We start from the raw sequence: 25225 nt of genomic DNA, 5'->3' as shown, positions 1-25225 counted from the left end.
TGCTAGAACCTTTGGGAACCTGGTCAAAAGTAATACACTATAAAGGGATAAGGGTATGATTTGGGACATAAACAGAGCTGTTTATGTTTGTCATATTTTATCGTATTATAATTGGCGTCATAGCTAGCAATACCCTGCGTGTTGGTTTCTTCTCAGAATAGGTCTATGCACTAATAGGCCTTTTACTGAACACACACACACACACACACACACACACACACACACACACACACACACACACACACACACACACACACACACACACACACACACACACACACACAGCCTACGTACCTTGACTGCCTCCATGTGTGAGACTCTGTCAAACAGCATGCCGTTAACAGTCACTATCTGATCCCCGACCCTCAGTCCTTCATTCTCGGCAAAAGATCCGGGTTCTACTAGCGACACATAGATTCCCACACCGTGCTCAGAACCTCCCCGGATACTGAACCCTAAGCCCTCATTGCTCTTGCTGCGTCTCAGTGTCACTATGCGGATCTCTCCAACAGCCTCCCCCTGCATGAAAGCCAGGGGAGCTGTCCCATCAACGGTGGTGCTGAAACTATCCGGGCAGGGGCAAGCTTCTGGTGATGTGAAACAAGAAAGATCATGAGGCAGCTGAGGCTCATGCGGGTTCATAAAGTGTGTAGTGGGAATTGGGACATAGTTGTTTGCAGTATTGACTACTTCTCCTCCAAAGCTTTCAGGGTTGTTGACACTGTTTAGTGGTAGATGATCCGTTTTAAGGTACAGGCCCTCGGAAGTATACTGGTCGAACAACAGCTGATCTGAGCGGGGAATGACCAAACGCAACATGGGGAGGAGTTGTCGTTTGTTCGGCGTGTTGAGGATTATTTTGAGAGTTTGAACCAAGTCGAAGACGTTGCGTTTAGCGTGGTAAACATTGAGACAGTGGATGAACTGTTCTCTCTCGAAGTCAGTGAGCACCAAGTTGAGCGCGTTGTGCAGCTTCCGAACGTTGGCTGACAGCCCTCGGCCGCCCGACCCAGTCCCAGAGTTGCTGGCCGTCGTTGAATTGAGTGAAACGTGCTCCAAATCACTGCTCATCATCCTACAACTTTAACGTAAACACCGCACCGCAGACAGAGATGGTCAGATAATCAGGCATTTATAATACTGCTGTAGAAGTCACTCCGCTCCGAAAACATAGGTGACCGCACCGCGATTCTTGGAGGAAGTCACCTTTAAAAATTGTCATTGTTCCGATGTTTGTAGGTAGGGTCAAATACTATCTATCTGCTTACCATTGTCGTCGCATCTTCTATCTTCATCTATTTATGTAGAGTCCGGTTTTGTGTGAAGGTGCGTGGTACATGATGGTGAGAAAATAATTGATTCAAAAAGTTGCTATAAATACTCGTGCAGATTAGGAATATTTATTGTCGGGTCACAAGTTTTATTCAACGGAATATGATCCTGGATATCCAAGAAGATGCATCACAAGCGCGCGCATTTTACGCGACAATCACAAGCAATCAAAAAGTGTCACATTAATATATTCCTCAGGGTTTTCTGGATGAAAACTGTTCGCAAATTGTCCTCTCTGTACCTATGTCTTCGATAATTATAGAAACCGAAGTGGAACAGCTGGTTGTTTATCGTTCATCTCAGTGTCCCCCGTTCCTCTGTCGGATAAGATCATGTTGTTCACTTGTAAGCTCCGCTGACTTGCTTTGCTCGCTCAGACTTTTTCTGAATAGGAAATTACGCATTGTGTGGAGTAGGCCTATGTGAGTGTGTTGCTTAGAAACTGACAGCGGATCGCGAGGCGTTACACACAGACGCTGGGCAATACATGATTTGGTCTCATTGAAGAAACGCACAGATATGATGGAAGTTCCCAGCTACAGTATCATCATGCTCCAGTTCATTTAGCTTACATAAGATAGTTCCATGATGTCCATGAGATCTACCCAGGCTAGGGAGAGGGGCAAAGAGCGTGCACTACTTCCTTTCAATCACGTGTATGGACCAGTACAGGGCTACAAGTCCCCATTCAGTCTACTGTCTTACATCTCTGACAAGTAGATTCATTATTTAGGTCAGTATTTGGAGCTCTTCTGTATTTGAGTTACTGTAGCCGGTGGTTCTCTATTTGTAGGGAGCTAGTTTACAGTAGGCATCCAACAGATGTTAAGCTCATAAAGCTGCATTAGCCATGTCTCTACAAAGACCTCATCTACTCATATCTGCACACCTTACCATAGGCTAATTATAAACATTGCTATTTTTAGGCAATAAGCCTTCTCTATCCTATCTGCATATTTCCTCTTCCAGATGGACTCCAGGCTATTTGCTAAAGATAGGATTATTAGATAAGTGAGCAGGCATACACAGTTCATTTGTAATAATAACAGCGGGCAACCAGCCATATTGAAACTAAATTAGACAACAGAGAATGTTCATGAAAAAATGGCATCATATTGTTCTTCATTCTTGTGTAATACCCGTTGAGCAAATGTACACCCTCTTTCTCTCTCTCTCTCACACACACACGCATGCACGCACGCACGCGCACACATGATGTAAAACACCCCCACAAACTCAAAACATGCTCCAAATAGACTGATTATGTCACTACTACATTATACACTGACTTTAGGAACACCTGCCCTTTCCATGAAATAGACGTCACTTGTTAAATCCACTTCAATCAGTGTAGATGAAGGGGAGGAGACAGGTCAAATAATAATTTCTAAGCCTCGAGACAATTGAGACATGGATTGTGTATGTGTGCCATTCAGAGACGTAATGGGCAAGACAAAAAATGTAAGTGCCTTTGAATTGCGTATGGTAGGAGGTGCCAGGCGCACCGGTTTGAGTGTGTCAAGAACTGAAACGTTGCTGGGTTTTTCATGCTCAACAGTTTTCCGTGTGTATAAAGAATGGTCCACCACCCAAAGGACATCCAGCCAACGGCATGCCAGTGGTCGAAAATGTGTCATTGATGAAAGAGGACAAAGGAGACTGACACGAATTGTGCAGAGCAACAGACGGGCAACAGTTAGTCAACTGACAGTCCAGGACAACATTGGTGCCCAACGACCAATAACAGAATGCCCAACTCATCGTACCTTGACACGAATGGGGTATGGCAGCGACGACCTTACAGAGTTCCACTTCTTTCAGCAAAAACAACAAACTCTGGTTTCAGTGGGCTAAAGGAACAAAAACACTGGATATTGGACAATTGGAAAAACTTTGCCTTGTCTGATGAATCCCGGTTCCTGCGGTTTCACGCTGATGGGAGGACTAGGGTATGGAGAAAAGCACGAGTACATGCATCCATCACGCCGTGTGTCAACATTGCAGGGTGATGGTGATAGTGTAGGGTGTGTTTTCATGGCACACATTGGGCCCCTTGATAAAAGTGGAGCAACATTTGAATGCCACATGATGTCTGAACATCATCGCCAATCAGGTGCATCCCTCCATGGCATCAGTGTGTCCATCTGCTAATTGATTTATTTCAGCAGGATAATGCCCCATGCCACAAGACTAGGATTGTCCAGAAATGGTTCAACGAACATGACAGTGAATTCAGCTTACTGCAGTGGCCTGTCTAGTCACCAGATCTCAATCCAATTGAGCATCTATGGGATGAGATGGAACAAGCTATTCAGAGTAGAGATCCACTACCAGCCAACTTGCTACAACTGCGAGAAGCATTGGAGTCAACATGGGCCAGCAACCCTGTGGAACACTTTCGACACCTTGTAGAGTCCATGGCCTGACGAATTAAGGCTGTTCTGAGGGCAAAAAGGGGGTGCAACTCAATATTAGGAAGGTGTTCTTAATTGTTTGTACACTCATTGTATATATCAAGCAATGTGTAATTAAATATCTCATGAGACAATGTTAATCATTTACTAAGCTGTAAAACAACAACAGAATCAATCAGCTCTCTGTTGTTTAACTAAACATGTCCAATAAACTGGTCAATAGTGAGAGCAGAACCGGAAACGTTTATCCATCTCCTTGAGAGATGAAAAACAGTGTGCATGCATCTCAAATGGCACCCTATTCCCTATTTTTGACCAGGGCTCATAAGTAGTGCACTATATAAGGAATACATTTGGGTTTAAACCACGCTGGCTCCCTACCAGGGAGGGAACAGACAAGCAGGCCACCCTCCCATCACCTCATCTTGTTCAACCCTGTCCAACTCTCAATCATATTAACAGGCTGTTAAAAGACAGTACATCATTTACAACGAGACACAGCACATCTGTCTTAGAATATGGGCGTAGTTAGTTTGTGTCTGAATTAGGGGGAAGTGGGTGAGGTAGGCCCTGTCTCTTGTGACAAGATTAATTCTCACTCCGCTAGCTATCTTCAAAGCCAAGCAGCATAGAGATACAGACAGTCCCCCTCTCCCCTCCTCAGCAATGCATTTAAGACCACCTAAAGGCTTTGTTATACTGCTCAGTACAAACTGTATGGAAGGGAGACATTTGGTGAAATGTAAAAAATACATTGAGAAGGAATGTGTTAGCCTGGTCCCAGATCTGTTTATGCTGTCACAGTAACTCCATTGTTGTCATTGTCAAGCCAAACATTTGGCATGAAAGTGAATGACAAAGAGTTGGCATGCTAGCACAAACAGACTGGCACTCAGGCTAAGAACATGTGTATGTGAAACACATTGCATTACTGTTCTACACAGGCTACATGCAGTACATGACATAATCCATTCTTCTCTTTTCTACATGGTCTCTCACTTAATTCTAATGAGAGACAAAGCATGCGCCCCAAAAGGCACCATATTCACTATAGTGCCCTGGTCAAAAGTAGTGCACTATATAGGGAATAGGGTGCCATTTGGGATGTAGACAAAGGCCTGTAAAAGGGAAGAACTCATTCAAAAGAGTGTGGAGGAGGCTGGTTCTTTTGATGAATGACTTAACATGTAATACAAGGAAAGTGACTCATGCTTCTTCACCCTGCCAAAGAGTAATTACAGTAATATAACCGGATCAATGTACCTTCTTAACATCCACCCGGCTAACGCTATTAAAACGTGTACTTAAAAAACAGAGCATGGGTTCTGGCTGTGGTCAACAGTAGTGTATAGGGTGCCATTAGAGATACACTCCATGCCATCTTGGTAGTTGGAAATGAAAACTATGATGTCAACATAGTACAATGGTTTTACGGCTTAATGTGGAAGCATTGCTATGTATCTACAGATTCAGAAAATGTTAGGATATGTTGAAAGAGTGAGATGAGATAAGATTACAGATTTATATACACTGAACAAAAATATAAACACTACAATTTTAAAGATTTTACTGAGTTCCAGTTCATATAAGGTAATCAGTCAACTGAAATTAATTCATTTGGCCCTAATCTATGGATTTCACATGACTGGGAGTACAGATATGCGTCTTTTGGTCACAGACACCTTAAATAAAAGGTACGGGGGTGGATCAGAAAACCAGTCAGTATCTGGTGTGACCACCATTAGCCTCATGCAGCGCGACACATCTCCTTCACATAGAGTTGATCAGGCTGTTGATTGTGGCCATGGAATGTTGTCCCACTCCTCTTCAATGGCTGTGTGAAGTTGCTTGATATAGGTGGGAACTGCAACACGTTGTCGTACATGTCAATCCAGAGCATCCCAAACATGCTCAATGGGTGACATGTCTGGTGAGTATGCAGGCCATGGAAGAACTAGGACATTTTCAGGTTCCAGGAATTGTGTACAGATCCTTGCGACATGAGGCCATGAATAATCATGCTGAAACATGAGGTGATTGCGGGGGATGAACGGCACGACAATGGGCCTCAGGATCTCGTCACGGTATCTCTATGCATTCAAATTGACATCAATAAAATGCAATGGTGTTCGTTGTCCGTAGCTTATGCCTGCCCATACCATAACCCCACCGCCACCATGGGGGACTCTGTTCACAATGTTGACATCAGTAAATCGCTCGCCCACACTACGCCATACATGTTGTCTGTCATTTGCCCGGTACAGTTAAAATCAGGATTCATCCGTGAAGAGCACACTTCTCCAGCGTGCCAGTGGCCATCGAAGATTAACATTTTCCCAATGAAATCGGTTATAACGCCGAATTGCAGTCAGGTCAAGACCCTGGTGAGGACGATGAGCATGCAGCTTCCCTGAGACGGTTTATGACAGTTCTTCAGTTGTGCAAACCCATAGTTTCATCAGCTCTCCGGGTGGCTAGTTTCAGACGATCCTGCAGGTGAAGAAGACGGGTGTAGAGGTTCTGGGCTGGCGTGGTTAAACGTGGTCTGCGGTTGTGAGGCCGGTTGGACGTACTTCCAAATTCTCTAAAATAACATTGGAGGCGGCTTATGGTAGAAAAAAGAACATTCAGTTCTCTGGCAACAGCTCTGGTGGACATTCCTGCAGTCAGCATGCCAATTGAACACTCCCTCAAAACTTGAGACATCTGTGGCATTGTGTTGTGTGAAAAAAATGCAAATTTTAGAGTGACCTTTTATTGTCCCCAGGACAAGGTGCACCTGTGTAATGATCATGCTGTTTAATCAGCTTCTTGATATGCCACACCTGTCAGGTGGATGGATTGTCGTAGAAATGCTCACTAACAGGGATGTAAACAAATTTGAGCACAAAATTTTAGATAAATAATATTTTTTGTGCATATAAAACATTTCTGTGCTCTTTTATTTCAGTTCATGAAACATGGGACCAACACTTTACATGTTGCGTTTGTTCAGTATAGAATCAGACCAGGTGTGTTTGGTTTGGGATAGTTTTGAACATACAATTTAGTATTAATTTTGCAAGCGTCATCTCATCAATGATGTAAATATGTAGGAGTTACCCTGTAATACAGATTCACTGTTGTTGACTACATTATTCACACTCTCAAATAGATAATGTATGCACCACATAATGCATCCATTATCCCTGGTAGGTGTACAACAATAGTCCCTGAGTTCTACCAGAGGATGGGTGGGTGGACGTAAATGCTTCACATGGGAACAGACTGAGCCTAATTACTAAAGGACTCTGGTTTAATAAGCCATCTGAATGGAGCTCTTTGATGCTTCATTGCGCCCCTTCTTTTTTCATAACTATCATTTGTGACGACAGCTAAAAGTACCTGACATTTTCCTGTGTGGTGACTAACTAAAGCCTAGACCACTGCACTTCTACTGCACAGCCAACTAAGATGTGAGTGCCAAATGGCCCCCTATTCCCTACATAACGCACTACTTTGACCAGAGCCCTGTAAGGCCTGGTTAAATGCAGTGCACTACATAGGGAAAAGGGTGCTATTTGGGATAAAGAAGGTCCTCTACCCTTACACTTCATTCACACAGACTCAGGCTTCTATTTTTCTACCAGTCAGTCCAGAGCCCTGTTAAGAAAGACTGGAAGTCCATAAATGTTATGAAGTTTGTTCAATTTGGGCAATCAAGTAAATTATCTTTAATGGAATTAGGGAATGGGATTATTGCATTGCATGTCCTATTTCATGAATTGAGTTGTGTTTGTGCTTTTCTAATAACCAATTTCTGCGTTCATGTAAGTGTCTGAACGGATCCTCACTATCTGTATCTGCAGTTCGGCAGTACGCCCAGAACCTTGTTTTGAGAACGAAAGGTTATCTCAGTTTCAAGGTCACAGCTTGGAGAGAAGAAGCATCGTGAGGTATTGGTCTGTCACATGCATGAACCAAATATTAATGAAGAATTAATTATGAATGAGGAACAAGCTAAATCATGCCTATGTAATGTGTCTGTAAGCTGTATATAAGAGATCTAACGGGACTGCCCCGATGGCACACATGTACTATGGTGCATCAAGTTTGTCAGAACCTCCCCAGTTAACGAACAATGATTCCTTTAAGATTGACTTGGAGTGTCCATGTGTAGAATTTCCACAGCAGACCTATTAGGTTTTCTTCAACAGAAGTGAACAACACCATTCTTACCACTAGATCTTCTTTAGTTTAACAGGTTTACATGATCATGGAGGAAGTAACAACCATATAACAGTATAACAGTGGTCCACATTCGTTCACAGCAGTTGACAGTAAGTAGAAAAGGTGAAACACTTTAAGTTTGACCTGTTGGTCAAATGCTACCCAGTATGACCACTCTATTCCATCTGAGTGGATGGAAAATGTCAGTGGCTTGGTCAGGCATGCAGCAAACCCAATTATGTAGTCCTCCATCAGACAACCACAGAAGCACACCAAGAGATGACATGCTGCATAGTCTCCGTACTGATTCTGATGAAGGCCGTTGACAGCCGTCATCATTTTAACTGGAATTAGATAAATAAAGTATCAAGTTGTTAACTGTGAGCAAGAGTTGAGCCTATTCCTTGTTTGATAGCAACATGGTCATCCGATCGATGGTTGAGGGGGCCTCTCCTTCCCGGTAGGCAAAAAGGCTGGGGAAGATGCCAATGTTACCAGCACAGTGACCCTCCAGCCACTCTTCATTGACTGGCAGACAGGGGGGAGAGAGAGGAGGCTCATTATTCAGAGTAGGTGACGTACTTACTGTTCACTTAAAACACACAACACTTCATCATTTCTCCCATTCCGTTACCTTCACCGAGAATGTCAATAGTGTCTCCCTCACTGAACTCCAAATCCTCTGGTCCCTCAGCTGCATAGTCATACAGTGCCACCATCTGGTAGAGAAAGGTACGGTTGGCCAGAGGGTCCTCAGTCTGACAGAGAGAGCAGAGGAACATACCAGGTTAGCTTTCACTCAGCAATTAGCCACACATTCCATTGAGGCATTTCAGTTCAAAATGGGACTGTGCTACATACACTGTGTTGTATAACACACTGTATTACTTCTACAACTAATATAAGGACAGGAGGAGAAACTAATGTGGGCACATAGCATTCCAATGTACGGAAAAAGGGGGGTGTTACAGGTGCCCTAAAGGGACAAACTAGAATATCAATAAACAACATATTCCTCCCCTTTGCTTTTGATGCCTCAGAAGGAAAAAGTAAATATTCACTGTTTTGCATATTATTTTATTTTTTAACATAACTGCTCTCTTAAAGTAAATAAAATAATTTTTCAGAATAACCTTTTCTGAACTAGGGAAAGAGGGTAGAATGCCTCAGTCCCCAGACTTAACCCTGGGGTGTATTCTGCCCCAATGTCGGAGGTTAGTCTGAACTAAATAGTCAACCTGTCAGGGGGTCGTCTTTCTCTTGCAGGGTAATGACAACGTACAGGTGAGTCTACAGTCACATTGTCTCTGAGTCTGAGTGGTGATGGTGTATGCCCAGACTGGTGCCCAACATTACCCTGAGTAGGCAATCTGGCTGGTTCAAGTGAGTCTGGAGCACTTTCCACATTTATAGGTTGCTGCAGTGGATGTTCAGGTGATGGCTCGTAGTCATGGTAGGTATCCAGTAGCTGTTTAGTCTTTGGAGGTCTCAGGAGGACGAGTCACGTGCAAAGGTGTCTTTTCATCATGGCTGACACGGGTGCCTCTTTGCTTGTAGCATGGGGGGTGTTTCTGTAGGTCAACAGGTAGGTGGTTAGGCGCCTATTGAGGGACCCGTTCCCTTGTGATTATTTTAAAGCTTGATTCATCGTCTGGACAAATCTGTCAGCGAGGCCGTTTGTTGCAGGGTGACACTGCACTGACTTGATGTGCTGAATTCCATTTGCTTCCATGAATGACCGGAACTCTTCAGATACCAGTTGTGGGCCATTATCACTAACGAGTTGCGTTGGCAATCTGAAGCGACTGAAGATTGACCGTACCATTTCGATGGTCCTCTCCGCTGAGGTGCTCTTCATCACTGTGACCTCAGGCCATTTGCTGTGTGTGTCAACGACGACTTAGAACATACGATCCTCCAGTGGGTCTGCATAGTCTATGTGGACTCGCTGCCAAGGCTCCTCTGGGAAGTCCCATGGGTGTATTGGTGCTAGCTGAGGCATGTTCCTCATCTTTTGACATGCAGAACATGACTTGGCCTTGTCTTCGATAGCTGCGTCCAAACCTGGCCACTAAAAGTAGCTGTGTAAAGTGGCTCCTTCATTCGCACCATGCCACAGTGCCCTAAATGGAGTTCTTCAAGCACCTGCCTTCTCAGTGGCGGCGGTATGGTGACTCGAAAACCCCATAGCAAGCATCCAGACTGAACTGTAAGCTTGTTCCTCCTCACTAGGTAAGGATTTAGGCAGTCCAACAGCTCTCCTCCTTTCCCACGAGTGACAATGTCCACGAGCTCAGACATCACTGGATCAGTGTGGGTGAACTCTTTCACTTGGACAGATGTAACTGGGACGTTCGTCACTTCCTTGAAGTAGAAGATTTCAGCCTGGGACAGCTCAGTGTGTGTGACAGGTAAGGGAAGCCTTGAGAGGCCGTCTGCATTGCAGTGCTGCTCAGACCTTCTGTACTTGATATCGTACTGGTGAGCAGATAAAAGTAATGCCCATCGCTGCATGTGGCTGGCTGCAAGTGATGGAATTCCGGTGTGGGGACCAAAGATGGAGGTGAGGGGTCTATGGTCTGTCAGCAGTGTGAATCGTCGGCCAAACAGAAACTGATGACATTTCATAACTCCAAACACGATGGCGAGCGATTCACCCTTGATCTTTACTTAAGGTAAGGCTTTACTTGAAAGCAATTGGCCTTTCTTCCCCTGATGGCATGATGTGTGAGACAACAGCACCAACGCCATAAGGCGTACAGTCCTTTGGGAGTCACTATGGTCAACAGTTCTTGTGACTCTTGGTCCACATGCATCTGTAGATAGGCCTGACATAAGTCTATCTTACTGATTTTGTCCTCCAGCTAAACCAGAAAAGAGGTCATCAATGAGGGATAGTGGATATTTTTCAGCAGTTAAGACTGGGTTAATGGTGACTTTGAAATCACCACAGTCTGAGTGATCCATCTTTTTTTATGACTGGAACAACAGGTGTAGCCCATTCACTAATATTCACTGGATCCAATATTCCACTCTCGACTTGTCTGTTTAGCTCAGTTTCAACGTTTGGTTTTATGGCGTATGGGACAGGTCTAGCTTTGAAGCATTTTGGCTTACCAACTGGTTTCACGGTCAGTTTGACTGTTATGTCCTTCATACTGCCAAGTTCTCCTTTGAACACATCTGTGTGTTTCCTCAATATCCCTTGTAGGTTTGTGTCCTCTTTTGCAACCACCTGACGGTTTAGTGTGATCTTTTCCCTGCCATGTGCACCTAGCGATGCTGGATGGTTGCCTTTCACGTTGTAGAGACGTAGCTTTACCTTCTGTTTGATGAGCTCCACTGTAACAATCACACTTCCTCTCACTGGAACAATCACACTTCCTCTCACTGGAACAATCACACTTCCTCTCACTGGAACAATCACACTTCCTCTCACTGGAACAATCACACTTCCTCTCACTGGAACAATCACACTTCCTCTCACTGGAACAATCTCACCGAAGATACACACAAACGTGAGAACGTTTCTTCCTCGTCGCCAGTTTTGTTGTATAACACACTGTATTACTTCTACAACTAATATAAGGACTGGACATGAGACGGGAGTAGAAACTAACATGGGCATTGTTTAATGCCTTTCACAGGACAAAACGTTCCAAGCATTCCAATGTACGTAAAAAGGGGGGTGTTACAGGTGCCCTAAAGGGACAAACTAGAATATCAACACACAACACATTGTATCATAGGTCATTGTCCCACATGTCCCACTATTCCGTCTGTAGTGCCCTACTTTTGACCAGAGTGCACAGGGTAGCCCAGAGCCCATAAAGTAGTGCACTTAATAGGGAATAGATAATAAAGCATCTGACCTTTCCATTTTGTTAACGATGGAGGAATCTTTCAAATACTTTAAGCTCTTGCTTTAGTCTGCCTGGAGTGCTAGATGAGCAGGACTTGCACTTTAGCGACTATTCTATTGTGCCTGTCAAACTAAATCAAGCCCAGTAAGTATTTAAAAATGATTTCAAATAGTATTTGAACCTAGGGGTGATGGAAAGTATTTCAAACAGCACATACTAAATGGTTACATGATAAACACTGGAATGGTAGCTAATGATTCCCTTATCACAGTAAATGATCTCAAGGAAATCTAGATTTTTTTGTTCTGAACAATGGGCCCACTCAGGTCTCTTAACATAAGTTGTATAACTGGTATTGGCAGTATTGACTGAATGGAAATGGAGAAAACTCTGCAGAACACTCACTGAAACCTCTTGCTTTTCCCCAGCCAGCCAGTCTGTCGGGAATTTTATGTAAAAGTAGAACAGGACTTACACAAGTCCCATACGTTTGGCAGGGCCATCAGAGTTTTTTAAGAGGTAATTTCTTCTTACGAAAATCATTCAGGTCACTCTGACATGCTGAGGCACAAAAGCTAGTCTTAAATTGTCCAGAATATATTTTTACCTGACAACCTCTCCCTCCCCTGGGCTTTGCATTGACTTAATCAGGCCAAATCATCAGCATTGTATTACATCTGACACTTGAAAATGATGAGTCATAAAATGAATTAGAAGTTATCCACAATTCCATCTGCCTAGTGTACAGTATGTAAACCCATGCAACTAGATGTACAGCACAACATCATGTGTTTACTGGATTATGTCAAATGGTCCTTCCAGTCAGGCTGACACCAGTGGAGGCTGTTTGATGTATTTGATGCCATTCCACTTATTCCACTCCAGCCATTACCACAAGCCCGTCCTCCCCAACTAAGGTGCCACCAACCTCCTGTGGCTGACAAACATTCTTCTTCAACCAACTGGAGGACAGATGTACTAATTGTTTGGACCTGATAACTTCAGAGAAATAAATTGTATTATCTTCATCTTCATTTTACCTTTACATGTGTTATTTCCGACAGAGATGAAGAGTTACACACTCAGATAAAAACACAGATTAAGTCAGAGCCTTTACTCACCAGCTCAGTAGGACTGTCCACCGTGGATGGGTACCTGGGTGGCGGGGTGGAGGTGGTTGGTAGGTAGGAGGGTGGAGATGCCTCTCTATCAGGCCTCTCTGCAGATTATATATAGCACAAGATTTAAAAGGCTGAACACTTGTACAATAATCAGTGACTGTAAAATGAACACATTTATAGTTCATGGGGCTGGCAGAATGACGACTGTTACAATATGATTTAAAGCACTTTGAGATTCTTTGTGTAATGAAAAATACTCTAATAGTTAAATAATAACAATAATTATTGTTATTTAATTAACATAAAGGTGCTTTAAAGGTTAAGATGGATGCTGGCATGGCCTAGCTCCAACCCCTTGGTCTTGCGTTCTGCCAGTGGGGTTAAATGAGGTGAGCCTACCCTGTGGAGGTTCTTCGTGGCTAAGCTGGCTCTGTGGGCGAGTGGGCGGCTTGAGACCCGGTGGGAGGGGGATCCCACTGGGAATACTCTGTGGACGACACAGCCAGAGTAGTCAAGGTAACACCGCTCTCTGTGCCTTCCATTAAAGCAGTGAAACATCCAGACAGGCTGGGCTTATAATTGCTATTCCTCTTATGACACCTCATCCCCTCATTGTTAAAATCCAAGGGTATTCAACAACCCTGTCTGTGCTTCACAGTGTTAAGCAGGTGCAGCTTTGATACACATGAATAGGCCTACAAATGTTTTCACTGTCTGTGGGTAGAGGAGGAGAGTTAAAATACAGCTCTGTTCAGCATTACTCTAAAACTGAACGTTGAGAGAACAACCCAGATGAGATTAAACACCTGAAGCTGCTGGATTGTCACATTCTGTTCACAACTATGTAAATAGCTACATTGTCTTAGTAAAACATACAAATGTGATGAAATAAGAAACTCTAAGATGAAGATAGAAAGCCTTACTTTATTTTTGTTTCTGCCTTTGGACTTGTTGACATCCACTGGGTCCAGAAGGGTCATGGGGACAAGTCCTTTCTAAACCACAAAAGAGGGGGAAAAATGGAAGTTGAGCGATAATCAAAAAAATGTTACGGCATAGATATACAATCGTACAGAAAGAAGGCAGGACCAAAATAAAAGGAGTTGGTGTTGCTGTGTTAGGAAAGGGGAGATGTAATGACATGGCTATTACTGATACAGCCAATGGAGGGGTGGGGGCAAGGGCCAGACAGCTAGGGGACAGCAGAGCCTCTTGTGGTATGTAGAAGTATTGCATTATTCTTATGTGCTTTCTAATTCATTATAGAATATCCTAGCTAGTTGCTACTATACAATACAACTTTATTTTCCATACATTACAGCAAACAACAGAAATGTGTCTACTGCTCAATTCTCAACCCTCACAGACAGCACACACTCTTTACAGGTGTAGGGAGTTAACCCACAATTTACAGGTGTAGGGAGTTAACCCACTCTTTACAGGTGTTGGGAGTTAACCCAGTCTTTACAGGTGTAGGGAGTTAACCCACTCTTTACAGGTGTAGGGAGTTAACCCACAATTTACAGGTGTAGGGAGTTAACCCACTCTTTACAGGTGTTGGGAGTTAACCCAGTCTTTACAGGTGTAGGGAGTTAACCCACTCTTTACAGGTGTAGGAAGTTAACCCACTCTTTACAGGTGTAGGGAGTTAACCCAGTCTTTACAGGTGTAGGGAGTTAACCCACTCTTTACCGGTGTAGGGAGTTAACCCACTCTTTACAGGTGTAGGGAGTTAACCCACTCTTTACAGGTGTAGGGAGTTAACCCACTCTTTACAGGTGTAGGGAGTTAACCCACTCTTTACAGGTGTAGGGGGTTAACCCACTCTTTACAGGTGTAGGGAGTTAACCCACTCTTTACAGGTGTAGGGAGTTAACCCACTCTTTACAGGTGTAGGGAGTTAACCCACTCTTTACAGGTGTAGGGGGTTAACCCACTCTTTACAGGTGTAGGGAGTTAACCCACTCTTTACAGGTGTAGGGAGTTAACCCACTCTTTACAGGTGTAGGGAGTTAACCCACTCTTTACAGGTGTAGGGAGTTAACCCACTCTTTACAGGTGTAGGGAGTTAACCCACTCTTTACAGGTGTAGGGAGTTAACCCACTCTTTACAGGTGTAGGGAGTTAACCCACTCTTTACAGGTGTAGGGAGTTAACCCACTCTTTACCGGTGTAGGGAGTTAACCCACTCTTTACAGGTGTAGGGAGTTAACCCACTCTTTACCGGTGTAGGGAGTTAACCCACTCTTTACCGGTGTAGGGAGTTAACCCACTCTTTACCGGTGTAGGGAGTTAACCCACTCTTTACCGGTGTAGGGAGTTAACCCACTCTTTACAGGTGTAGGGAGTTAACCCAGTCTTTACAGGTGTAGGGAGTTAACCCAGTCTTTACAGGTGTAGGGAGTTAACCCACTCTTTACAGGTGTAGGGAGTTAACCCAGTCTTTACAGGTGTAGGGAGTTAACCCACTCTTTACAGGTGTAGGGAGTTAACCCAGTCTTTACAGGTGTAGGGAGTTAACCCAGTCTTTACAGGTGTAGGGAGTTAACCCAGTCTTTACAGGTGTAGGGAGTTAACCCACTCTTTACAGGTGTAGGGAGTTAACCCACTCTTTACAGGTGTAGGGAGTTAACCCACTCTTTACAGGTGTAGGGAGTTAACCCACTCTTTACAGGTGTAGGGAATTAACCCACTCTTTACAGGTGTAGGGAGTTAACCCAGTCTTTACAGGTGTAGGGAGTTAACCCACTCTTTACCGGTGTAGGGAGTTAACCCACTCTTTACAGGTGTAGGGAGTTAACCCACTCTTTACAGGTGTAGGGAGTTAACCCAGTCTTTACAGGTGTAGGGAGTTAACCCACTCTTTACAGGTGTAGGGAGTTAACCCACTCTTTACAGGTGTAGGGAGTTAACCCAGTCTTTACAGGTGTAGGGAGTTAACCCACTCTTTACAGCTGTAGGGAGTTAACCCACTCTTTACAGCTGTAGGGAGTTAACCCACTCTTTACAGGTGTAGGGAGTTAACCCACTCTTTACAGGTGTAGGGAGTTAACCCACTCTTTACAGGTGTAGGGAGTTAACCCACTCTTTACCGGTGTAGGGGGTTAACCCACTCTTTACCGGTGTAGGGAGTTAACCCACTCTTTACAGGTGTAGGGAGTTAACCCACTCTTTACAGGTGTAGGGAGTTAACCCACTCTTTACAGGTGTAGGGAGTTAACCCACTCTTTACAGGTGTAGGGAGTTAACCCAGTCTTTACCGGTGTAGGGAGTTAACCCACTCTTTACCGATGTAGGGAGTTAACCCACTCTTTACCGGTGTAGGGAGTTAACCCACTCTTTACCGGTGTAGGGAGTTAACCCACTCTTTACCGGTGTAGGGAGTTAACCCACTCTTTACATGTGTAGGGAGTTAACCCACTCTTTACAGGTGTAGGGAGTTAACCCACTCTTTACAGGTGTAGGGAGTTAACCCACTCTTTACAGGTGTAGGGAGTTAACCCACTCTTTACAGGTGTAGGGAGTTAACCCACTCTTTACAGGTGTAGGGAGTTAACCCACTCTTTACAGGTGTAGGGAGTTAACCCACTCTTTACCGGTGTAGGGGGTTAACCCACTCTTTACAGGTGTAGGGAGTTAACCCACTCTTTACAGGTGTAGGGAGTTAACCCACTCTTTACAGGTGTAGGGAGTTAACCCACTCTTTACAGGTGTAGGGAGTTAACCCACTCTTTACAGGTGTAGGGAGTTAACCCAGTCTTTACCGGTGTAGGGAGTTAACCCACTCTTTACCGATGTAGGGAGTTAACCCACTCTTTACCGGTGTAGGGAGTTAACCCACTCTTTACAGGTGTAGGGAGTTAACCCAGTCTTTACAGGTGTAGGGAGTTAACCCAGTCTTTACAGGTGTAGGGAGTTAACCCACTCTTTACAGGTGTAGGGAGTTAACCCACTCTTTACCGGTGTAGGGAGTTAACCCACTCTTTACAGGTGTAGGGAGTTAACCCAGTCTTTACAGGTGTAGGGAGTTAACCCAGTCTTTACAGGTGTAGGGAGTTAACCCACTCTTTACAGGTGTAGGGAGTTAACCCAGTCTTTACAGGTGTAGGGAGTTAACCCACTCTTTACAGGTGTAGGGAGTTAACCCACTCTTTACAGGTGTAGGGAGTTAACCCACTCTTTACAGGTGTAGGGAGTTAACCCACTCTTTACAGGTGTAGGGAGTTAACCCAGTCTTTACAGGTGTAGGGAGTTAACCCACTCTTTACTGGTGTAGGGAGTTAACCCACTCTTTACAGGTGTAGGGAGTTAACCCACTCTTTACAGGTGTAGGGAGTTAACCCACTCTTTACAGGTGTAGGGAGTTAACCCAGTCTTTACAGGTGTAGGGAGTTAACCCACTCTTTACAGGTGTAGGGAGTTAACCCACTCTTTACAGGTGTAGGGAGTTAACCCACTCTTTACCGGTGTAGGGAGTTAACCCACTCTTTACAGGTGTAGGGAGTTAACCCAGTCTTTACAGGTGTAGGGAGTTAACCCACTCTTTACAGGTGTAGGGAGTTAACCCAGTCTTTACAGGTGTAGGGAGTTAACCCACTCTTTACAGGTGTAGGGAGTTAACCCACTCTTTACAGGTGTAGGGAGTTAACCCACTCTTTACAGGTGTAGGGAGTTAACCCACTCTTTACAGGTGTAGGGAGTTAACCCAGTCTTTACAGGTGTAGGGAGTTAACCCACTCTTTACAGGTGTAGGGAGTTAACCCACTCTTTACAGGTGTAGGGAGTTAACCCAGTCTTTACAGGTGTAGGGAGTTAACCCACTCTTTACAGGTGTAGGGAGTTAACCCACTCTTTACAGGTGTAGGGAGTTAACCCACTCTTTACAGGTGTAGGGAGTTAACCCACTCTTTACAGGTGTAGGGAGTTAACCCACTCTTTACAGGTGTAGGGAGTTAACCCAGTCTTTACAGGTGTAGGGAGTTAACCCACTCTTTACAGGTGTAGGGAGTTAACCCACTCTTTACAGGTGTCTCTCACCTGTCCATCATGTATGACCATGGCCAGTCCATCTCTGTCTGTATCACTGAAAATAAACACTATGGCTCCCCCAGGCACCGTCAGCTGCCCAGGGGCTTGGGACATGTAGGGGTTACGTAGACGCATGTAGCGAGATTCCCTATGGGGAGGCAAAGACAGCATTCGAAGTGAAGGGTTAAGATGCACACTACCATGATTATCTCACTTGTGTTGCAGCGAGTTATTAAGAACCCCAATCAACATTGTAGAAAAATAAACACATCATTTGACTCATATACATTTATTATCAACGTTTCGGTCAGAGACCTTTGTCTTAAAAATATGTTACTCATACCACCATATTAACCATGGATATCTTTTTTTAGATTCAAATATCAGTTCTGAGCTTATTTTCTTCTGGTGTCCGTGACCATGAGAGAATAATTACAGGATTTTTTCTGCTCCAACAACATTCATGTTTTGGAACATAATTGAAAGTCAATGTGAATAATGTTACTTACTTCACTCTATCCACCTTGGGCTCGTAGTATCCCGGTTTCTGTTCGGAAGACAGAGTCACAGTCAGAGTGAGAGGCAGAGGGCATAGGATGTGTCCCAAAATGGCAAAATGGCATAAGGACTGGTCAAAACCAGTGCACTATACAGGGAATAGGGGGTTATTTGAGACACATTCAACGTGTACTTCCGATGCTATGTTAACAGTGGTCTTACATTGGTCCTGAGAGGTTCAAATCCACCAAAGTCATCATTGGGAATCATTGAGGAAATTACCTGAAAGCACAGGAAGAGGCCTGATTCGATTGACACACACACACGGACACACAGGCAAGCACACAGACAGATATGTCACTATACATATGTCCCTATTCCCTACATAGTGCATTACTTTTGACCAGATCCCATAGGGCCCTGATCAAAAGTAGTACACTATATAAGGAATAAGGTGCCATTTGGGATGTACTCTGTTACTGTGCCTGTGTACTTCAGTGTGGTGTGGTTTTACTTTACCATTGGTTTGCCCAGGAAGTCTCTCTGTCCCAGTTGTTCTACGTCCTGTTTCCTGGGCCGGAATACCTCTCCCTCTGGCACCAGGAGGATGGGCAGCACCTCTCCCTTCTGGGGGTGGAGACACACACAGAGAAAGAGAGAGAAAAAGAGAGAAAAAGAGAGAAAGAGAGAAAGAAAGAGAGAGAAAGAGAGGGTAATTCAGGACCGAGAGAAATGCAGCCACACTGGACAGAACACACCACACCCTGCCAATGTCAAAGTATTATGTGACGTTAGAGACAGGAGTTTTTCCATACCATGTGCCTTGATCAGTGAGAAAAAAAAAACTCATGCCCTATGTAGGGAGAATTCAATGTTTGTTATTCTAGAAAATATTGTTTTTCCGGTAGTGTACTTACAGAGATACTGTGTAAAGCCACTTCCAGTCCTCGCCCCCCTCCTCCTTTCTCCTGGGAGGCTGAGAGCAGGATGTCTCTGGCTTTGTCCAACTGGTTCAACCTGGAGTGGACAGCTGCTGCGTTATACAAGACCTGGACAACCACAGAGAAACATAGCGTCTGTCTCAAATGGTACTCTATTCCCTATGTAGTGCATTGCTTTGGACCAGAGCGCTAGAGGACAGTCTACTAATAACCCTCTCCATATCAAATGTATTTATAAAAACCCTTTTTACATCAGCAGGTGCAGCAAAGTGCTTATACACAAAAAGAAACTGCCTAAAACCCCAAACAGCAAGCAATACAGATGTAGAAGGTTGGAGGCTAGAAAGAACTCCCTAGAAAGGCTGGAACCTAGGAAGAAACCTAGAGAGGAACCAGGCTCTGAGTTCTCTTCTGGCTGTGCCGGGTGGAGATTGTAAGAGTACATGGTCATTAAGTCCAGATATGATCACACAGAAAAGTAATAATCAACAACTGCCCATGACAGAGCATCACTTAATGATGCTGCATTGAACACATTGTTGTTTTCATCTCTGAACAGACAATAAAATAAGTCACTGAACTTGAATTTATAAACAGTCTCACAAATGTGATTAATAAAACAAATGCAACAACCATATTTGTTCTAGCTGATATATTTCTTCCTGAATCTAATCCCTATAGTCATGTCCAGAGAGACAGACACATATTGGTTAGCCCAGTTTGAGACAAACACACAGCTGTACATGCCCTGGGATAAAAATATGAAATATGTCTCATCTTCACTATGAAGTAAATCTCCTAAACTTGTTTCCCTTCATTCAATGAGGCTTTGTCATACTGTAGGTCCCTACCAGGTGGGTTATCTGGCTTTTGGACCGCACATTGGAAGTGTTGACATAATGGAACTGGGGATATTCTCAGTTGTTAATTTGTCAAATGCATCCCAAATGGCCCCCTATTCCCTATATAGTGCACTTATTTTGACCAGAGCCCTATTATACCAGTTCCCATAGCCAAAATTAGTGCCCATTAAAGAGAATAGGGTGCCATTTGGGATTCATCCTTAAAGATGCACTCCAGTCTCCTTTTCAACTCATGAATCACCTGATTTACCTAACAAAAGGCTCATCTCAGTAGGTGGTCCAGTTATTTCATGACATATCATGCTCCTCTATGTTTCCCGCAAGCATGGCGGGAGGCCGATGACATCATACCAACTCCTTGAAGATTGCAGTTGTGTCTAAAAACACTATTTTGCTCAAAATTACTTGTTTTACCCTTAAGTGTCTGAACATTACTGTATTTATACTTGGGATATTTTTTAGGAAAAGTTTTTTTTTAAATAGCTGGACTGCATCTTTAACTCAGATATCTTTCACCATTTGGAGCAACGGGCTATATACATTTGGATTGTCACATACATTTTGAATCTTGTTTCATCGTACTGTACTCCACTTCTGGTACATGGTGTACACCTGTAAGGTACAAGTACATCTATAACACCTGCAAGGTACAAGTATATTTCACACCTGTATTTAACCAGGTAGGCAAGTTGAGAACAAGTTCTCATTTACAACCTGGCCAAGATAAAGCAAAGCAGTTCGACACATACAACAACACAGAGTGACACATGGAGTAAAACAAACATACAGTCAATAATACAGTAGAAAAATAAGTCTATATACAATGTGAGCAAATAAGGTGAGATAAGGGAGGTAAAGGCAAAAAAAAGGCCATGGTGGCGAAGTAAATACAATATAGCAAGTAAAACACTGGAATGGTAGATTTGCAGTGGAAGAATGTGCAAAGTCGAGATAGAAATAATGGGGTGCAAAGGAGCTAAATATATAAATAAATACAGTAGGGGGAGAGGTAGTTGTTTGGGCTAAATTATAGATGGGCTATGTACATGTGCAGTAATCTGTGAGCTGCTCTGACAGCTGGTGCTTAAAGCTAGTGAGGGAGATAAGTGTTTCCAGTTTCAGAGATTTTTGTAGTTCGTTCCAGTCATTGGCAGCGGAGAACTGTAAGGAGAGGCGGCCAAAGGAAGAATTGGTTTTAGGGGGGACCAGAGAGATATACCTGCTGGAGCGCGTGCTACAGGTGGGTGCTGCTATGGTGACCAGCGAGCTGAGATAAGGGGGGACTTTACCTAGCAGGGTCTTGTAGATGACATGAAGCCAGTGGGTTTGGCGACGAGTATGAAGCGAGGGCCAGCCAACGAGAGCGTACAGGTCGCAGTGGTGGGTAGTATATGGGGCTTTGGTGACAAAACGGATGGCACTGTGATAGACTGCATCCAATTTATTGAGTAGGGTATTGGAGGCTATTTTGTAGATGACATCGCCAAAGTCAAGGATCGGTAGGATGGTCAGTTTTACAAGGGTATGTTTGGCAGCATGAGTGAAGGATGCTTTGTTGCGAAATAGGAAGCCAATTCTAGATTTAACTTTGGATTGGAGATGTTTGATGTGAGTCTGGAAGGAGAGTTTACAGTCTAACCAGACACCTAGGTACTTGTAGTTGCCCACATATTCTAAGTCAGAACCGTCCAGAGTAGTGATGCTGGATGGGCGGGCAGGTGCAGGCAGCGATCGGTTGAAGAGCATGCATTTAGTTTTACTTGTATTTAAGAGCAATTGGAGGCCACGGAAGGAGAGTTGTATGGCATTGAAGCAAATATATAACACCTGCAAGGTACAAGTACATCTATAACACCTGCAAGGTACAAGTACATCTATAACACCTGCAAGGTACACGTACAGCTATAACACTGTGGTGTAAGTCTACATCTATAACAGCATGGTGTAAGTCTACATCTATAACACTGTGGTGTAAGTCTACATCTATAACAGCATGGTGTAAGTCTACATCTATAACACTGTGGTGTAAGTCTACATCTATAACACTGTGGTGTAAGTCTACATATATAACACTGTGGTGTAAGTCTACATATATAACACTGTGGTGTAAGTCTACATCTATAACAGCATGGTGTAAGTCTACATCTATAACACTGTGGTGTAGGTCTACATCTATAACACTGTGGTGTAAGTCTACAGCTATAACAGCATGGTGTAAGTCTACATCTATAACACTGTGGTGTAAGTCTACATCTATAACACCTGCAAGGTACAAATACATCTATAACACTGTGGTGTAAGTCTACATCTATAACAGCATGGTGTAAGTCTACAGCTATAACAGCATGGTGTAAGTCTACATCTATAACACTGTGGTGTACGTCTACATCTATAACAGCATGGTGTAAGTCTACATCTATAACACTGTGGTGTAAGTCTACATCTATAACAGCATGGTGTAAGTCTACATCTATAACACTGTGGTGTAAGTCTACATCTATAACACTGTGGTGTAAGTCTACATCTATAACACTGTGGTGTAAGTCTACATCTATAACAGCATGGTGTAAGTCTACATCTATAACAGCATGGTGTAAGTCTACATCTATAACAGCATGGTGTAAGTCTACATCTATAACACTGTGGTGTAAGTCTACAGCTATAACACTGTGGTGTAAGTCTACAGCTATAACACTGTGGTGTAAGTCTGTTGTACCTGCCAGCTGTAGAGCTTGTAGCGTAGCCCCAGCTGTCTGTAGTCAATGACCACGTTCCCTCTCATGTGTTTCTGAGCCGAGATACAGTCATTCAGAGCCTCCTCCAGCCTGCAGAACACACACACACACACACACACACACACACACACACACACACACACACACACACACACACACACACACACACACACACACACACACACACACACACACACACACACACACACACACACACACACACACACACACACACACACACACACACACACAGGAACAAAGAGAGTGGGAGGGAGAGGGATGTCAGATTTAATGGCTCTCTTTTGTAATCTAAAACATGAATAGACAGCCATTTGCCTTCATATGTTAATCGATGTCTAAACGCTGTACATACACATTGACCTGTACATCCTGTTGTTAATTTTAATAAAGGAGAGAACAACATCAGTTGACAGAAGAGGAACCATAATGTTGTACAGTGATCTCTTTACCTGCTAGCCATTATGAGTGTTCCAGCTCTTTGGAAAAAGCCAACTGCAAGTCGCTCATCCTTGGCTATGGTCTGGTCTAAAGCCTTCACAGGGCGACAGATAAATATTAGACGCACTCACATACACACACAAAGAAATCCTTTCAGAGATTGATCAGTCACTCTTGACAGCAGTCCTCCAGACTTACCTGGATGGCAGGCTCCAGCTGCCCCAGGGCAAGGTGAGCAGAGGCAGTCAGAAACAGAGTACGGGAGGTAGGTTCAGTGATCTGGTTCAGTTTAGACAGGGCTCCCTGCCAGTCTCTGGCATCCACTGCCTTCACTGCTTCATCCCACAACCGCAGCAGCTCTGTGTACAACATCGTCCTGTGATAGGAACATTTCTTTATATATATTTATTTTAAAGTTGTACCTCAAAAAAGTTAGGACAAGTGGGGATCGAAATAACTGTATACACATGGCACTTTTTAAGAGGCAATCTGGAATTTGTAAATACACTAAATAAGACTTTTAAATACATGATATATAGCCATTGTAGTTTATATAGTTCCTTTGTTGCTTTTCGAATCCCAGATAGTCCCTTTAACCAATTACCTTGTCATGTCTGAGTGCAATGAAGAAAGGAACTAGATTACTATGAGAAAATGTAAGCCTACAGTGTAATAACTGGGGTGGTGTCCTTTATGAATGAAACCACAACAAAGATAAACGTGTAGTTGCTCTTCATCATCCTCAGCAAACACAGCATGGAGATTTAGACAGAGGGACTCTTAAAGAGGATCCAAGTCTTTAATCATATTATTTTCATATATTATAAATTTTATCCAAGCCTTTCACAAATAATTAAAAATCTACTCAAACAAATATTAATGATATGAAAAATAAACATCTCTACTTACAGGTGCTCCCACACTTAAAACATAAACAAAAGGAAAGAAGTTTGATGTTAGAGAGTCAGGGAGATTCAAACCTATTGTCAAAGGTTCCTGGAAAGGTATGCCAGCTTAGCACCTTCAGTCCCGCTCAGTATGGCAACAGGGAAGTGAAGATAAGGGAAGGCTGCAAGCTGTGGGTGCAGTGAGGGAGTCACCACCCTGCACTACAAGGACGTCCTCCCCCCTTGCATTTCCTATAAACAAGGCAGGGAATGCACCAGTGATAGGTCTCAAATGTCACCCTACACCCTATATAGTGCATTACTTTTGACCAGAGTCCTATGGGTACCCTATACAGTGCAATCGGAAAGTATTCAGACCCCTTGACTTTTTCCACATTTTGATATGTTACAGAATTATTCAAAAATGTTTTCAATTTATTTTCCCCCTCAATCTACACACAATATCCCATAATGACAAAGCAAAAACAGGCTTTTAGAAAAATTTGACAAATTCATAAAAAAAAACAAATATTACATTTACATAAGTATTCAGACCCTTTACTCAGTACATTGTTGAATCACCTTTTGCAGCAATTAGAGCCTCGAGTCTTCTTGGGTATGACGCTAAAAGCTTGGGACACCTGTGTTTGGGGAGTTTCTCCTATTCTTCTCTGCAGATCCTCAAGCTCTGTCAGATTGGTTGGAGGAGTGCCGCTGCACAGCTATTTTCAGGTCTCTCCAGAGATGTTTGATCGGGTTCAAGTCCAGGCTCTGGCTGGGCCACTCAAGGACATTCAGAGACTTGTCCCGAAGCCACTCCTGCGTTTTCTAGTATGTGTGCTTAGGGTTGTCGTCCTGTTGGAAGGTGAACCTTT

At 43.6% G+C, this 25225-nt stretch overlaps 1 protein-coding gene across 1 annotated transcript; it reads right to left on the bottom strand.

Annotated features, from left to right (window-relative positions):
- Positions 1-6669: 6669 nt before the first annotated feature.
- Positions 6670-23835, bottom strand: LOC139545954 (neutrophil cytosol factor 2-like). The gene is made up of 13 exons (XM_071354226.1): positions 23662-23835; positions 23475-23557; positions 22986-23094; positions 19383-19514; positions 18985-19092; positions 18688-18747; positions 18477-18514; positions 17977-18115; positions 13863-13934; positions 13339-13426; positions 12940-13037; positions 8590-8713; positions 6670-8483 (listed from the first exon to the last, which is right to left on the bottom strand). Exons 1-13 carry the CDS (start codon positions 23833-23835, stop codon positions 8353-8355), a joined length of 1356 nt encoding a protein of 451 aa, XP_071210327.1. The 3' UTR covers positions 6670-8352.
- Between the last annotated feature and the right edge of the window lie 1390 nt (positions 23836-25225).

This window comes from Salvelinus alpinus, chromosome 19, assembly GCF_045679555.1.
Source record: "Salvelinus alpinus chromosome 19, SLU_Salpinus.1, whole genome shotgun sequence".
Taxonomy (NCBI): domain Eukaryota; kingdom Metazoa; phylum Chordata; class Actinopteri; order Salmoniformes; family Salmonidae; genus Salvelinus; species Salvelinus alpinus.
Note: the sequence above shows the minus strand (reverse complement) of the source record. Positions and strands in the feature narration are given on the sequence as shown.

What these genes read in the sequence shown, in the direction of transcription:
- LOC139545954 (XM_071354226.1), bottom strand. Translation starts at nt 23,835, where the DNA reads ATGTTGTACACAGAGCTGCTGCGGTTGTGGGATGAAGCAGTGAAGGCA. An exon ending in ACACTCATAATGGCTAGCAG is followed by an intron (nt 23,095 to 23,474) that starts GTAAAGAGATCA and finishes TGTGTTCTGCAG; the next exon opens with GCTGGAGGAGGCTCTGAATG. An exon ending in CCCAAGGTGGATAGAGTGAA is followed by an intron (nt 18,116 to 18,476) that starts GTAAGTAACATT and finishes GCCTCCCCATAG; the next exon opens with GGAATCTCGCTACATGCGTC.